We start from the raw sequence: 14,765 nt of genomic DNA on the forward strand, positions 1-14,765 counted from the left end.
GATCTCAATGTGTGGTGTGGTTCATAGCAAAGAAGGCATTCTCTTAAGAACCCAGGGCCCAAGCTGTTTAGGGCTTTATAGGATATAACAATAACCTTGTATTTTGCTGGAAACGTATTGGCAACCAGTGTAGATCTTTTGAGATACGAGCCATATGGTCTCTCTGAGATGACCCAGAGCCCAAACTAGCTGCCACATTCTGGACCAACTGCACTTTCCAGACTACATACAAAGGCAGCCCCACATAAAGCACATTGCAGTAATCAAGTCTGAAGGTGACCAGCAAATGTACTACTCTTCTGAGGTCATTTATCTCAAGAAATGGACACAGCTGGTGTATTAGCCAAAGCTGATAAAAGGCACTTCTGGCCACTGCCTCAACCTGGGATACCAGGGAGAGGTTTGTGTCCAGAAGCACCCCCAGACTGCATACCTGGCTGTTCCTTCTGGGGAGGTGTGAGCCCATCCAGAACTGACAGATCAAAATCATCTCCTGAGTTCCACACAATAAGTAAGTAAATACTGATTGTATAATTTATTATTCATTACATTTCTATACCACCTAACTGAATGATCTCAAGGCAGTTTGCAAGCTTAAGAACCAACAATTAAAAGCAAGAAACAAAACAAAGACAACTAACAGACAAGCTTTTAAGACCTCTTTTAATGCACAGATAAAACAAAAACAAAGATCTTACAAACACTTTTCAGTGTTAAAACACCATAGTCCATACTCTGTCTCAAACAGCTGGAGGACACTCTTCAAATTAATTACAGCAACTGAAGCTAAATAACCAATCCCTGAGCAGGAGAAAGGAGGGAGGAGGAGATGACTACAGAACAGAATTTTAACCCTTTTACAGACCAATAAATTTCATTGCCTTTTTCATTTCTTCCCTAACATTAATGGTTGGTTGCAGCTATTCAATACACAGGGCCTCTTTTTACACTTTACTGTATTCCCTTCAATAGCCCAAATAAACATCTTTGTAAAATTCTTCCCTCATGATTTTCTTTCATATGCTTTGCCCAGGGTTTCAATCAGTTTTTATTATGTTGCATGTCTGCCAGATATACCTTATACCTTTTTAACAGGTGGAGTTTTCCAGGAGGAAAGTTGAAGAATTAGTTAGAAGGTACAATTATAAACTCCCCAAGGAGCAATTCAAGAGAACAAAATTTGAGGAAGGGTCAAAGCAAAGTAAAGTGTGCCATCAAGTCAGTGTTGACTCCTGGCGACCACATTACCCCGTGATTGTCTTTGGTAGAATACAGGAGGAGTTTACCATTGCCTCCTCCTGTGCAGTAAGAGATGATGCCGTTCAACATCTTTCCTAAATCACTGCTGCCCAATATAGGTGTTTCCCATAGTCTGGGAAACATACCAGCAGGGATTAAAAGCAGCAACATCTGGCTTGCTAATCAAGTCATTACCTATACTTAGAATTGCTTATGTGATGGACAGATTTACCTAGAAAACACAAAAGATTTTGAGAAAACATGGCCTGAAAGCTAAATGGATCCGTTCCTTGAATTCTCCACGCCCTGCATTCTGTTTTGCCTCCCTTCCAGTTTAACCTGGAAATTTCCTATGGTTTATTATGAAATTGGTGAAACTGTTTCAAATTATGCAGTTGGTGGAAGTGGTGCATGCATGGCTAGGCAAAGTGTTTTGTCTATGTGCATTTTTGTTTTCAGATTATTGGTGTACTTAAGAGCTTGTACATACTGATGAAATATAGCCAAAAAATAAATGGAAGAAAAAGAAAAGAAAGAAAGCTTATCATGCTCACCATTGCATCAAGATCTTTTCTTGTGTTGTGTTTCATTAATGCACACAAATACTGGTGTGTATGGATAAAACTAGATGGAAAACAAAGGTTGCAGAAGAACTGAAAGCTTGTAGCAAACCACATGTGCTCACTGCTCTGTACAAAGTTCAGGAATAAGAAGTGAAAGAACAGAAATTGCTTAACAAATTGGTGCTGCTCTGCCAACAAACAAGACCAAAGACATTGGGAGCCACAAAAAGTTGGAAAGAATCTTGGATAGGGAGGATTCTGTAAGCCCCACTCATTTAAAAATGCTTTGGTCCCATCCATGGCAGTAAGACTCCTCTACTGAGCTTGGAGCTGCCAACTCTCGAGGTTTAGCCTGGAGTTTCGAAGAATCAGCAGCCATTTCTAAGTGACTACTGTGAGCAATCCATGTGGATGGATATTGTGAGAAATACTGGAAAATGCTGGAGGGGGGGAATCTCAGGAAACGCTTCAGTCAGTTGGGAACTCTGAACCATGTACTCGATTTTCACTTGATACCACCTCTGTGGTCACTAGCCAGGTTTAATTGAACTGATCATGTGATGATTACGTGATGCTCGAGCTGCTTTATCTGGAGTAAGTGCCAGTAGTGTACGCACACACACACTCCTTTCTGGAGAATCACATTTCCCAGTTTCAGGGGCGTAACTATAATAGGGCAAGGGGAGACAGTTGTCTGGGGGCCCACTGCCTTGGGGGGCCCCCCAGAGGCAAGTCACATGACTGACTCCCCCAGCCATGCACCCAGCCGGGCTTCCTTCAGTTGTATTCATCCTCTGGAATTGATGTGAGTGTTAAGACCTGGAGCGACCAGAACAGCAAGTCTTTCTCTAGTACCATGAGAATGACCCTCCTGCTGTCTGTTTTGAATGCAACTTGCCTGAACGGAGGCATTTTGCTGCTGTTGAGCAACTAGTCTCTGCAACGGACTTGTAATGTTGTAGCACTATATCACAAAGATTACATCCAAAATAAAGCATCGGAAATGTGAATGGCACCTTGCTGTCACCGCTGTTACTGTGGTGTCACAAGTCCACAGGAAGTATGGAAGCACACTTAGGAGATCCGTAGTGACACGGTGGTAGGGGTTAATCTGGAAAGTGGAGCCCTATCCTCAGTCTCCTGTATCTAGTGGCTTCCAAATTGTTCTCTTCTCTTGGTGTTCTTTAACAACTTAAGAAACACTTAATGTCATCAAAAATGTGTCTTGTTTGATTGCTTGATCGATTTTGAGAAAGAAAGAAAAAAGGCAGGAAAGAAAGAACAAACGAAAGAGAATCAAAGTTCCACTTTAGTGCGTCTTGATCGTCCGAATCCAGTACTTCCGCAGTCCGACTGAAGTTTTATGATTATAGAGATCCTGAGTGTCTTTCCAGCTGGGCAAAAATGGAAACAGAAATATCTCCCCGTTGTTTCGTTTGCCAATGATCAGCCCTGCGTGTTAATAAATCCATTGCTGAAAGGCCCGTTCCCGCATTCTGCTTCCTCCTTGCAAAATCAGCACTGCGCCTTTAAGGACTTGAGAGAAACAGACGCCCCTCGGCTAGGGTTTATTAAGTCCCTCCCAAGGGGCTAGTGGGCGTGCCGTGAAGGAGAACGAGGTCGTGGGGACGAGAGAAGAGAAGGAGTAGAGCGCAGGGCAACAGCATGGCGATGATTTTGGGCTACTGGAATATTAGAGGGGTGAGTCTGTCATGAAGGAGGAGTCTCTTGTCTCTCCGGTCGCGGGGAAGAGTGCAACGTTCTGGCTTGCGTGGGCCTGGGGCGTGCGCGGAAGGGGCTTGCAAGGCGAGGGAGAAGTTCGCCCAAGCTCTTCCCTGGCGAGCTCGAGAGCGGCCGGCTCGGCTGGGATCCGAGATCTTCTCTGTCTCCGTGTGGGCTGCTCCTCGTGCTCGGAGCAGGGTCTGGCTCTACTCGCAGTCTTCAGCTTGCTGTGTTTATGGAGGCCACTTCAATCTGTCCGGAGCGGTAACGTGCCTTGCCAGGTGCAAAGGGCTCCTATTTAGCAGGAGGTACCGTTAAGGTATCAGAGACGTAGCTAGAATGGAGCAGACGGGTTCAAAGACCCCACACTGGCCCGCCAAGTCAGAGGGGTTCTTACCTCTGGTCGTCCAAAACTGTCCAAGAAATCCGATGCAAAAAGTGGTATTTTTAAAGCCAGGCTATAAATCGGGCTGCTCTTTAACACACAGTGAAACACCCGAATTGTGTGTGAAGTGCTCCCGGATAGCTTGCAGGGACTTTAGGGAAAATCTGCCCGATATGTGAATGCACAACCTCCATTCTGGAGGAGATGTGAGCTAAAGAGGTTTAACAGCGGTTTCAATGCACTCTGCCCAATGCCGAAGCATTTTATCGCTGTTGAGTGAGTACATTGAAAAGCGCCCTGCTCTCCTCCCCATTTGCAGCAATGATACATTTGGTTAACATCAAGTAACACCAGTAACTTTCCATATTCTTACAGTTCCCCCACCAACCCTAAGAAGGCAAACTTTAAAAACAAACAGGTACCTACTACATAAATACATTGCTATTAAAGATAGATTATGATGTATGTGTTAAAGTCAAGATAATTGAATCAAAGCACACACAAAAATTACAAAATAAGCATTGCACTTATGAGCCTTTTGATTAAGGATTACTTCTCTTATTGCAAAATAATTCAGAAATTGACTCGTTCCCAAAATATGCTTCTCATTTACCCTCTTCTCACAAACCACATCAACTTTTTTCTCCTTACCAGATCTGCCAATTGCACAGTGGCAGCCTGTCTGGATTGTGAGTGCATTTTGCTCTTTCTGTGCTCTCAAAAATAGTCATCTAGGTGTTTGAGCAGCCCTAATGATCCAGTCGTCTCCTCTTCTGGAGAGGGACCACACCTTGGGTAAATATCAACATATGGGGTGTTTAAAATTAAAGTCTAGTGCTGCACTTGAAGTCCTATTAATACTGTACATTCTGTGACTTCTTTGACCATAGCATATGTACAAAATGAGTATTCCACACAGAGCATTTCCAGGATGCTGATGGGGAACTTAGCTCTCTGCTTGCTAATCTCTGAGACATCCAGTAAGCTCTGTGGGTAAATTTTAGGCTCTTTTGATAGCAATCTTATATTAAATGTTCTTAATCATCAGCAATATTCACCTTAACTGATTAGGATTAGTAACTCCATTAGGGTTCTGATTCCAAGCTGTTGTGCTATTCTCTAGTCCAAGAGTTTCTAGCTAATGCTGTTTAGGAATATCTATAGAGATTAGGTTATACTGAAATAGCATTGTAGTACAAGGCCCTCTGATGAAGTCTCCAAAATTACTACTATGAATATTTACATACAGCTTTTCAACAAAGTTCTCAAAGCAGTTTACATGAGGAAATAAATAAATAAATATGTTCCCTTGACTCAGAAGGGCTCACATCCTAAAAAGTGTTAGAGAGTTGAAGGGAAGATTTCTTTATCTACCCCAGCTGTAGCAGAAGTGTACAGGTAAGGAGAGCACTGCTAATTAATATTGTCTAGAGAGATGGAGTTAAAATTATAAATACAGTAATTTATTTAGGAAACCCATTAGGGAGATAGATTGAGACTTACATGCCGCATTGCTAGCTACATACAGGAAGGGAGAAGAAGGAAGTCTCTCCCTCAGGTGAGAGAATGAAACCTGAGACTATCAGTCTAACAAAGAGGAATCAGAGTAGAAAAAGCATAGTCAGGAGGGGAATGCCCTTACTGGCTATCTCTACCCCTAGTGGTCAATAGGGTTGTTGGTGCTAAGATGCCATCAGGAGCTGCATCTCTAACAAAAAGAAGCATAAAGTAGATGTTGGCTACAACCACTGAAGGGGTGCTGTGTTGGAGTTGGTTAGGGACCATAATTTGTGTTCCCTTGCTATGAATGGCCACTTACTTTAACTGGTGCCTCTTCACATTTGGTCCAAAGTGTATCAGTAGACCCGTAAGTTGTAAGTAATGCAATTTTTCCTTGTATGGTGAAGAATATTTATCTTGCAATGCTTCAAAAACACGTGGGGAACTATCACTGGTAATATCTCCCAGGTTTTATATGCTGAGCTGTGCCCAGATTTCTCACAAAAAGACTTTGTCTCCCAACTTTAATATAGGATTGAATCATATTGAAGAACAACTATCAATTTCCTTTTGAGTTGCTACCTGCTTCCATGTTTCTTGCAGCCTTGATTGTTGGAGATGTGGTGTAAACTTCTGTCTAGAAGTTGATGCCAGTGGGGAAACTTGGTGGAGAGAGTAATTGTTGCTCTAAGTAAACTTAGTTTGGTAAATCAGGGTTTTCTTTTTCTCTTATCTTTGAATAATTGCATTTGACACATATCACTTTCACAGCATCTGCTCTTGGCTATAGTTCTTTGTGTAAAATAAGCCCTATTCAGATGTTATAAGTATGTACAAGTGTCTGTACATTCATTCTGTGAATGTCTGTACGTGTGTTCATTTTAAAAGTGAAGCAAGGTGCAGTTAGGAAATATACTACTCTCTCTCTCTGTGTGTGTGTGTGTGTGTGTGTGTGTGTGTGTGTATATATATATATATATATATATATATATATATATATATATATATATAATACATAGATTGTGCTTACCTTGAACATAATGTGTGATTAAGGCTATGGGGCCAATAACTGTGCTGATGGGGTCCCTGTGGGATAAGCTCACTGGCTGATGTTGCATAGTAATACCATGTTAGGTTTCCCCAGATATAATAAACTATTTTGCTGCATTCATTGGATTAATAAGAAACCTTAACATTGATACAACACTTCTGAGTGTTCCAAATGCTTCACATACATCACCTCAGTAATTCTTACCACAACCCTGTAAGCAGAGGGCAGCATTCTCCTCTTCCTGTTGTGATGGGTGAGGTTATGGGGGTGCTGAGGCCAAGAGGGGGTGGCTTCTCTAAGGTGATATAACAAGTTCCCTGCAGAGATGATGTCTCAACAGGGGACTTGAGAGGAGAGCTGGTCTGGTGGTAGCAAGCATGACTTATCCCCTTAGCTCAACGGGGTCTGCCCTGGTTGCATATGAATGGGAGACTAGAAGTGTGAGCACTGTAAGATATTCCCCTCAGGGAATGGAGCTGCTCTGGGAAGAGCAGAAGGTTCCAAGTTCCCTCCATGGCTTTTCCAAGATAGGGCTGAGAGAGATTCCTGCCTGCATCTTTGGAGAAGCTGCTGCCAGTCTGTGAAGACAATACTGAGCTAGATGGACCAATGGTCTGATTCAGTATATGGCAGATTCCTACGTCCCTGTGTTCCTATGACTTCATGGTTCATAACTTGCATTTATCCACAATGGAAGAATTGGAGATCATCTAACAGGCTGACCAAGACTATCTCCACCTTATAGTCCATCCTTATACATAGATATAAGTTTATTCGGTCATTGACCAGCAAACATTTACAATAAACCAGTACGAATTTTACAAATAATATAACATAACCTGTCCCTAACAGAGATAATGCCCACATTAGTTAAAAGATAATTTAAATAAAATTCATTAGACCAGCCAGGCAAATTATCTAACATAGGAGATATAAGTCTTAAACGGGGTCCACTATAAAAATCACAATGAAGAATAACATGCGAGGTGGATTCTATAACCCCTTTGCCACATGGGCAAAGTCGTAAAAATAGCGGAACTCCCTTAAACCTGCCAGCCAATACAGCTGTAGGAAGAACATTTAAACATGCTAAAGTAAGGGCTCATCTAAATTTAGGGACAAGCACCACATCAAAGTACTTAGCTGGTTTAAGATTAGTAGCTTGACTCCCTAAGTATAAACCCTGCTTGATCCATGCGCCTTCTTGTTGAGCTTGTATATCCAGGACATGTTGCTTAACTAACTTCCTGGCTTGCTTAATTCCTACAGTATGCAAATCCTCTACGGAGAGGCCAAAAAAAGAAAATTTACTCAACACAGCTCGTTTCCAGCTCGAATTAAAACCATCATTCATAGCCAAAGAGGCTAAACCCGCCTGTCCAAAACTCAATTTTAACCAAAATCGAAAAATATAGCACCATTATAAAGATTCTAGCCTAATAAGCCCACCGTCTCTTCTGATGACAGCATGCGGAGCACAACACGGTACCTCAAAATGCATCTAACAAACTTAGCCTGGATAGCCTCCAGTAGGGCAAAAATACTTGCAGGTCCCAGTTGGGCTCCATATAAGAGCAAAGGCAGTACTTTGGCTGTATAAAGTCTCACTGTCGCAGGTATAAAAGCAGCACCATGTGTAAAATGATAAGATTTGATCTTATTTACAACCAATTGAGCAGACTGCCTGATGGAGTTAAAATGGGCATTTCTAGAGCCAACAGAGTGAAACGTAATTCCTAGATATTTAAAGGAATTAACCTGCTCAATCTTGTGTCCTTGAATGGACCAATTATAACGCCTAGCTTGCTTGGCGAACAATAAGACTTTAGTTTTACTATAGTTTATTTCAATAGAGTCTTGGTTACAAAACGATGAAAACAGTCTTAGGGCACGCTTAAGGCCTACAGGTGTCTGCGACATAATAGCCATGTCATCCGCATATAATAATATGGAGACATGCCTATAGGCTAACTTTAGTGGATGAATAGAAAGGGTGGACAAACAAACAACCACAGAATTAACATAGATGTTGAACAAAGTAGGAGCAAGTATAGTCCATCCAGAAATTGGTCCAGGTAATCTGTTTGAAATGGGTCCAGATAATCTGCTTCCTCCAAGACTGCTTCCTCTGACATTGAGAAGCCACAAACCTCTCAGTCACCTTGCCCAACCAAGGGAGGTTGGAAATCTCAAAGGGTCTAATACAGGTTCTTTCTTTCTTTCTTTCTTTCTTTCTTTCTTTCTTTCTTTCTTTCTTTCTTTCTTAAAGTGGTCTAAAAATTGCTGCCTTGAGACAAGGAGGCATCCTGCCCTCTCTTAGAGAGGCATTAATGATATTAACCAGACCCTCTCCAATAACCTCTCTGCTAGGTCCTATAAGCCAGGTCAGGCAGGGATCAAGAGGACAGATGGTAAGGTGTACTGCTTTCAGCAACTTGTCTTTGCCCTTGGGAGTCACACACTGAAACTGATCTAATCTAACCACACAGGAGGGGCTGCTGGACACCTCCATAATAGACTCTGCATTGACTATAGTATCCAGATCGGCTTGAATATGAGAGAATTTGTCTGCAAAAAATACATATTCCTGGTTGCCCTCATTCACACTCAGTTCAATCTAACAATTTTAACCAAACAAAATGCTAAAACAACAGGTGACAAAAGCCTGTCACCACATGGGGATGGGATCATAGCTCACATGCTTTACATGCAAAAGGTTCCAGGTTCAATCCATGGTATCTCCAGGTAGGTCTGGGAAATACTCTTGTCTGAAAACAACTTTGGTGAGGGACACTCTCCAATGGCATATTGGCAAATGTATTTTTCTCTTCTCACAGTGGATATAAGAAGCTCAGAGCCAACATCATTTCTTTTAGATGGTAACTGGTTTTGTCTGGAGCAAATTAAATTTGTTGCTTTTAATATTGGTGGCCGTTTACTTCTTACTTCCTCCCTTTCTGCCTGCAGCTTGCCCATGCTATCAGACTTCTGCTAGAATACACAGAAACTCCATATGAGGACAAACAGTATAGTGGTGGAGAAGGTAAGGAGCTAAAACGAATTTCCTGGTTCAAATGTAGCTTACCTTTTGACTAGATGTAGGGGACAATATAACCTTCATGGCCTGCTCATGAATTTTCCTTGGGGCACTTGGTTTCGCTGAAATCAGAGTGCTAGACTCACTCCATGTCCTTTTCTAGTCTATAAAGGCAGTCCTGCAGTCTGTCTGGTGAACTGTTGGATGTGTCTGGGCTTAGCAGATCTCCACAGACTGGCCCTAAGGCACAGTACTCTCTCTATATATCTATATCTATATCTATATCTATATCTATATAAAATGTCTAACATGGCAATTGCCTCTTGCACAAAAGTTTTATATAACAGTTAACAAAACTTAACCTGCCCCATTTTTATATTGGTGTAACCCAAGTGGCAATGTTGGAGGGCTGTGATGTTTCTTCCTCTGCTCATGAATGAAAGATTTGCATAGGAGGAACTGTGGTAACAATTAAAAAATAACAACAGTGGCTAAAACACAAGCCTCTGTTGTGCAGAACGTAGTGTGGTGCTTGACATCTGTGGTATTTTGACACTGTTGTGGTAGCTCCTTCACATCAGACATGATGATTTATGTCTCCTTAAGCACTCTCTCTTGATTTTCAGTGTCACAAATAGGGAAACGGTCCAATATTCCAGTGTCTTCTGGGAAACAGAATGCCTTTACTGCCTTCCAAAGCTGAGAATTAATAGGACGCTCTTGCAAAGCCCTCTTCTCCGCTCTCTCGCTCTGCCATCTTGTTATATAGGAACTTGGTGCAGTCTCTCTTCTGCAATGGTTGTGAACCTCTGCCATCTCTTATCACTGACCTTGCCCATGGTACAGAAGTGATGTGGGAACATCTTTGAACAAGAATTACTCCCTGCAGCTGTTGAGATTATTGTTCTTTCCTCTTTTATCTTGTTTAGTGAGTTGTAACTTATTTATAGAAATGTTGGGGACTACATTGGGAGAGCAGATAAGCGGGGGGATCTCCAAAATCACCTTGATCCAGATAGGTAACATTTTAAAAGTTTCATGTTCTTAGTTCAACTCCTCTCCAGTTAAATTAATTCCTCATGTAACTGCTGGCTCTGATCTTCTGCACTGGTGTGGGCAGCAGGTAGGCTATGGCCAATTTCTGGTTGGCTACTTAGTACCTGCTGGTTGCTGGGATTCTTGCAGAAAATGCTTAACTACATGACCCTTGTTCTGATCCAACAAGCCACTACTTGTTGGCTTTGAGAACAATTTGTTGTGGGGCAGCTAACAAATACAGTTCATTATTATTACTACTTGTATTCTTAAGCAAGAGTGCATACATATTTGGGGTGACTTGACATGGTTTAACTAGTGCTATACCATGAGAATGCCCTCTTGCTTTGTAAATTTAAAATGTATTGGTGGGCCATGGAGATTCTAGTTCTAGTGTGTCTGAAAGTGGACCACACAAATCTTGTCAGCCCACCCCTGTTCTTTACAGGTTTGGTGCAAAGTTTCTGTGACAGGGTTTGGAACAGATGATCCAGTAATCCTCGGTCTTGGATCTTGTTTCTAGATACTATTGCCTCTTGGAAAATGCTGGCTGAGTATTATGTTGGGAATTCTCTCTGGTAAGAGATACCTTTCTACTGCAGCAGAGTGCACTGAGGCACAGCACAGTGGAGTCTGCCTAGGCATGTTTGTATGCTGAGAGTAAGAGAAACTTGGAGCCAGTTCATAGTTTGAAATCAGTATAAGGAGTCTTTATTGGTGAACTCCTTTCTAGATAGTAAAGTGGAGAGATAGGATCTCTAATCTAGCTAGCCAGCTGGATGCAGAGGGATGGTTTCTGCATCTCTGCACACATGGTGCAGGGAGAGAGGAGCGTGTGTGTTGCAAGGGAGAAGAGAGGGAAAGAGGAAGAAGAAGTGGCAGGAAGGAAGTCCCTAAGAGTAGCAATCTCCATATCCTAGGGATAGTATCAGAGCAGTAGAGAGGAGGAATGACCAATGCCTTGACCATTCTAGCCCTCTGACTCACTAGTCTGTCCCCCTCTGTCATTGAGACATGAGACAGTGCAGAGTCCTTCACTTCCAACATATTAGACAGTGGTCAGTTAAGCTCTAGAAGCTAAAACTGCTTCTAGTAATTTTGCACTGTTAAATAATAGTAACATAAAACAAAAGTAAAACATCCGGCTCCATCCCTGCTAATCTGGCGCCAATGAAGAACTACTTGTGTAAGCATTCGACTAATTCTCTATGTTCAGATCACCCTTCTTTGTGTGTCAGTCAAATGGGGGAATAGGAAGGTTGGAGTGGGCCCTGGGACCAGAAGCGCAGATGGGTCCCTGCCTCTGGACCTTCCCCTCCGCCTTCTCCTCCCTCATGTGCCTGTGCTGCAGAAGAACAGTAAGGAATTGGGAGCGGGGGAGAAACACGTTCTCTTCTCTTTTGGCATGCCCTTTCTCATTCCTGTACAAATAATAATATCACACACTCCCCATATACACAGACACTTCCTCTCTCTTGTGCATCCACACTCTCTTGAAATTAAAAATCTTTTACTATATAAGTCGCCTCATGTTAATCGAATATCAGCAGTGCTTCTGCCTTGTTTTATTTGCACATTCTCTCACTCACTCACACATACCGGTCAGAAACTGCCCCACAGATTTTGCCCCTGGGTTTAGGGGTAAACTGAACACAGTTGCTAAGGAATATCAGGAGGCAAGCAGAGAAAAGGAATATTATGGGTTTTTTCTGCTCCTTATTAACAATGGCAGCATTCAGGAAAGGGTCCTTAAGCTCTTTTAGTTGATAGACCTTTGGAGACCTTCTCAGTTCTATCTCAGTTTGAGGGGGGGAGGGGGAAGAGTTTACCATCAGGCAGCATCCCTCCCTCCTCTCTTTGATTGACAGGGTGATGCTGAGCCTGAGCACCTAGCTACTCAGTCAGAAGGAATGCTGCTTGACACTTCTCCCCTCACCTCCTGGAGAGGATTCATTTTGCTAGAAGTAAAGATTATTTCTCCCAGTTAGCTGGGAGGAGGAGAGCAAAGAGTGAGCTGTCATCCAGCCACTGCTCCCTCCCTACAGGCCCCAGGGACATTTCTCCCACTTATCCAGTTATAATTACACCCCTGTAGTCAGAGCAATGCAAACCATGATCATTTTGATGTCTGCCATCAGAAAGATGTCAAATTGTGTTGCTACCTGTTGAAGGATATTATCTGTATTTTGAACTTTTAGCCAGCAGAATTCTGTGCAAGAGAGGTCTGGAAAAATCTCACTCTAACTAGGGGGAAAAAAAATCTGGTTTTGTTCCTAGGATCCATGCATAAAACACAACCCCTTAGAAATGAGCCAGACGTGTTAAGAGATCTAGATATGAAAGAGAATATAACCCTGGGCAGGTATAGATGTGGGAATTGCATGTATGTGCATGGGTTTAGCATTTACTATTCACATCTGTTTTTGCAGGTCCTGATTTTGACACCAGTCAGTGGACTTCTGTGAAAGAGACGTTGGGCTTGGACTTCCCAAATGTATGTAGCAGCGGTGGCATAACCAGCAATGTGTCACTGTGGGCTGAAGGGAGGCACAGTGCCTCCTGATCCCTTTGAGATGGATAAGGAAAACTAGGGCAGGGTCCTGCATTGTTGCAAAGGCGCTCATGCCGTATTAACCATCTTGCCTGACTCTGCTTAGCTCTGCTCTGTTTCAAATAGAGATTCCAACCCAGTTGGAAATGGACTGTGTGTAAAGTCTAAAGCAGTGCACAGGAGCAAGCTTGGCATCTCTACCTTCCTGGCCTCTTGCTCCAGCAAAGACTAGAAATGGAGAAGGGCAAGAAACGAAAAACTAACCACTGTGCCTGGAAGGCACATGAGCTTTGAAAAAAGAGCAGGACCCTGTCGATCCTGCAGTAAACATGACATGCAGTAGTGCAGCATTGGTCTTGAAGGCAAGCTCCAGACTTGACTCAATGTCCTCCTGCAATGGCATCGTTGGGCAGGATGCCAACCACTGGGTCCTGCTATTTGCCCAATCCCACCTGCAAGTAACGGAGACTGGAGGAGTTTGACCATTGTCAAATTCTGTGCCAAGCTGGTGTGGTCATTGGCATACATGCGCTGCAGCGTAAGGCAGGCACTGCAGAACTGCCTGTGCCACTAACCTGTGGTGAGGGTGCTGCACAAGAAGGCTCTACCAGAACTACTGACCTCTTGTGCAACTGCACGTCATACACTCCTTCCCATTGAGAACAATGGAAGTAACACACAACATGAGACAGTACAAGACGTCTGTAGTTCTGATGCTTCCCTCTTGCACAGCACTGTCACCACATGTTCAGGGCCGGACTGGGGGCACTGAGAGGGTGGTGGAATATATGTGGGGAGGGGGCAGGTTTTAAGCAGAATGGGTAATTAAGGGTGGGAGTTGGGGCGCAGGGGTGGGGCGGGGCACACCAGGTGGGGTGGGGTGCAGCAGGTGGGGTGGGGCAGGTGGGGCACACCGGGAAGATGCCCTGTTGCCCTAAGGGCAGTCTGAGCCTACTTCTCACGACCAATCGGAAGGAGAGGAGGTGGGGCTCTCCGGACAGGGAGAGGGGGAAAGGGGAGCCAGGCAGCTGGCACGGGGAGAGCCCAGCGAGCGCAGGAGGGTGCACCAGGCGAGGGTGCACCAGGAAAATGCCTTGCTGCTCAGTGAGCCAGTCCGAGCCTGCACGTGTTAGAACCCTGCAGTTGTGCAAGCAGATCTGCAGTGCCTGTGTTATGTTGCAGAACATGTGAGCTCTGGCTTTTAGCTAATGGCTTCTGCAGCCAGCAGAATACTTTCTGCAGGCCATTTCCAGTAGGGAAAATCTTCAGCTGGCAGATTAACAATGATCACCCCTTTCTGAGGGGAGGGGGCATTTCCCAGTGTATTGCACAGAGTGTCACATGTATGACTATTTGCTCCATGGGTAGAAGTTGTGTGTGTGTGCTCAGTGCAAGGAGCTAGGAACATAGGAACATAGGAAGCTGCCATATACTGAGTCAGACCATTGGTCTATCTAGCTCACTATTGTCTTCACAGACTGGCAGCGGCTTCTCCAAGGTTGCAGGCAGGAATCTCTCTCAGCCCTTTCTTGGAGAAGCCAGGGAGGGAACTTGAAACCTTCTGCTCTTCCCAGAGCGACTTCATCCCCTGAGGGATGAAGGGAACAGGTTCGTTCCCTCGAGACCAAGGTGGCGGATCTGGAGAAGCTCAAAGAGACAGAGAGGCATGCAGACGAGACCTT

General features: G+C 43.7%; 1 protein-coding gene across 4 annotated transcripts in view; it reads left to right on the forward strand.

Moving 5' to 3' along the window:
• The first annotated feature begins 394 nt into the window (after positions 1–394).
• Positions 395–14,765, forward strand: part of LOC128323394 (glutathione S-transferase 2-like) — a 31,784-nt gene continuing 17,413 nt past the window's right edge. The window contains exons 1-5 of one of the 4 annotated variants that reach the window (XM_053246433.1): positions 3,394–3,503; positions 4,285–4,327; positions 9,428–9,503; positions 11,056–11,110; positions 12,962–13,026. In XM_053246433.1, the coding sequence (XP_053102408.1) occupies positions 9,474–9,503; positions 11,056–11,110; positions 12,962–13,026 (150 nt within the window). In that variant the 5' untranslated portion in view covers positions 3,394–3,503; positions 4,285–4,327; positions 9,428–9,473. Of the gene's footprint in view, positions 512–3,349; positions 3,504–4,284; positions 4,328–9,427; positions 9,504–11,055; positions 11,111–12,961; positions 13,027–14,765 lie in introns of those variants that run through there. The other 3 variants (XM_053246434.1, XM_053246432.1, XM_053246431.1) reach the window with 3 other exon arrangements.

The sequence above is a fragment of the Hemicordylus capensis genome, chromosome 4 (assembly GCF_027244095.1).
Source record: "Hemicordylus capensis ecotype Gifberg chromosome 4, rHemCap1.1.pri, whole genome shotgun sequence".
NCBI classification, from domain to species: domain Eukaryota; kingdom Metazoa; phylum Chordata; class Lepidosauria; order Squamata; family Cordylidae; genus Hemicordylus; species Hemicordylus capensis.